Source organism: Penaeus chinensis, chromosome 29 (genome assembly GCF_019202785.1).
Source record: "Penaeus chinensis breed Huanghai No. 1 chromosome 29, ASM1920278v2, whole genome shotgun sequence".
Lineage (NCBI taxonomy): Eukaryota > Metazoa > Arthropoda > Malacostraca > Decapoda > Penaeidae > Penaeus > Penaeus chinensis.
In genome coordinates, this window is record NC_061847.1 from 1,400,436 (window position 1) to 1,402,935 (window position 2,500).

Below are 2,500 nucleotides of genomic sequence, written 5' to 3' on the forward strand. Positions count from 1 at the left end.
GGAGGGAGGGAGGGAGGGAAGGAGAGGGTATAGGGGAGTTTGTAAAAGGGAGGGAATGTGGAAGAGAGGAAGGGTACAAAGGAGGGAGAGGAGGGAGAGGAGGGAGGGTGACGGGGTGAAGGGGTGAGAAGGGCGTGACGAGATAAAAGATAGAAGGATAAACAAAGACAAAAAAAGAAAAAAAAAAGGAAGAAGAGAAAGACGAAACAGACCGAGTAACAAAAAAAAAAAAAAAAAAAAAAAAAAAGACGAAACGAAAGAAAAAAAGAAATAAGCGAAAAAAAATAGAGTAAACAGAAAAAGAAAAGAAAAAACTCTTTCCTTTCTTACACTCCCCTTCCCCCCCTTCACCCCATCAGTTGCAACATCTTGCAAAGTGCAACATCTCCAGAGTGCTATTTCAGGATATCGCTAACCGGGGAACCTTTGTATGCGTTAGATTGACCTGTTCCTTCGTGCGGCCGCTGTGTCGTGTCTTGCATCTCCTTGGCCTTCTGTGTGTCTGTCTGTCTGTCAGTTCGTCTGCCTTGGTGGTGTGCATGGGGGGGAGGGGGAGGGAGGTGGGCATGTAGGGGTGGAATGAGGGGGGGGGGGGAGGGGTCGTGTGTGTATTGGGGAGGGAAAGTGTGTGTGTGTGTGTCTATTTGTCCTACTATTATCTTCTCTCTTCTTCATTTCCTTCCTCCTATTTCCTCCATCTCTCTCTCTCTCTCTCTCTCTCTCTCTCTCTCTCGTTCTGATATATCTACCTATTAACTATTAATACTTACTTCAGTTCTGCATTTATTCCATCTCTCTCTCTTTTTCCCTTTCATCAAATAGAACAAAGCATTTCTCTCTGTTAATCTCATTTTACACACTTTATCCAGTGTCTAATATCTCTCTCTTCCTTTTCCGTCAAATAAAACAAGGCATTTCTCTCTATAAATTTAATTCTAAACACACTTCATTCGTTGAAAAATTTCCTCCATACTTCAGTTTCATAAAAGTTACAACTCCAACATCAATTTGACATATTTGATTTCAATTCCAGTGGCCTTTTTATCTATATAGCGAAGGTTTTATAAATCTATCTGGTGTTTGTTTGGTATATCTGGTACCAATTTCGTATCTGTAAGGTATTTCTGTTAGAGATCTATTGAGTATAGCCTGGTCTAAGTTTCTGTATTTATTGGGTGTATCCTGGTTTAGTGTTCAGCACTGGGTGTATTCTGACCATTCTTCAAATGTTATCTTGACATTTTCCAGAAATCAGTGATCATTATTTCCCTATGATCGTTATCACCTTGCTTGACCTGTCTTGGTCCCTAGATGGGTATCAAATGATCATTATTCACTATCATTACCAAATCTGACCCACACTGACTCTGAGTTTTGTCTTGACTATTTCCAGAAACCGGTAAGCATAATTTCTAATCATGACGCTGTTTGACTCATAGAGGTGACCTGACCTTTCACAATTTCCCGTGATCATTATTTCTCAGCACTTATCAACACCTACAACTACTAGAATCCGGTGTCCCTTTCAAACCATCATCATGACCTTGTTTGACTTATGTTGACCCCTATATGTAACCTTTTCACAATAGTCATTGGTCATTATTTCCATCATCATTTTCCTGATCTTTTCCTGAAAAAAAGGCGATCATCATCTCCCACCATCATTCCTCCACTCTTTGACCTATCTCGACCCCTAGAGGTGACCTGACCTTACGCAATAGCCAGTGATCATTATTTCTTATCCCTAATCATCATCCACATCCCCCAGCCTGTCCTGACCATCTCCAGAATCCGGTGACCTTCATTTCCCCATCATGACCCATCTATTGAACTTATCTCTCGACCCCTAGAGGTGACCTGACCTGCCCCGGTAGTCGGTGATCTGCTGCCCTTCAGGTCCAGTCCACATGACCCTCTGGACGTTGTCGGCGTCGCTGGAGCAGGAGACGAAGAAGCTATCACTCTTGAACACTGTCTGGATCTTCCCCTGGGGCTTGATGACGAGACTCTCCTTTCCTGCAACACGGGGAGAGAGAGGTTAAGGGTCAGAGGTCAGAGAAGAAAGGAATGAAAATGAGGGGGGGGGGGGGGGGGGGATAAGGTTGCGTTGGGAGACATGAAGGCTTGGGGGTGATTTTTTGGGTGTGTGTTTCCGCGTGTACATTTGTGTGTATGTGTGTGTACATTTGTATGTATGTGTGTGTACATTTGTGTGTATATGTGTGCATATTTGTGTGTGTGTGTGTGTATATCCGCGCGCGCGTTTTCCTTTGTGTTTTGTGTGTGTTTATATGTGCGTTTGTGTGTGTGTGTATGTGTTTATATGTATGTGCTTGTTTATGTGTTTATATACGTGTTTGTATGCATCTTTGTGTACCTCTTATTTGTGCATGTGTGTTTATGTTCTCTGGAGGGGGGGACTTGAGTTAAGCGACCTAGGATAATATGGGGTTGGGTGACCTCGCCTATGGGGTGACCTCGGCTATGGGGTGACCTCGGC

The 2,500-nt window shown here is 43.4% G+C and overlaps 1 protein-coding gene across 1 annotated transcript in view; it reads right to left on the reverse strand.

Annotated features, from left to right (window-relative positions):
• The window catches only part of LOC125040745 (neural cell adhesion molecule 1-like), a 46,721-nt gene that overhangs the window by 25,937 nt on the left and 18,284 nt on the right, over positions 1-2,500 (reverse strand). Inside the window, exon 5 of the mRNA XM_047635448.1 lies at positions 1,863-2,016. Within this exon, the coding sequence (XP_047491404.1) occupies positions 1,863-2,016 (154 nt within the window). The remainder of the gene's footprint in view (positions 1-1,862; positions 2,017-2,500) is intronic.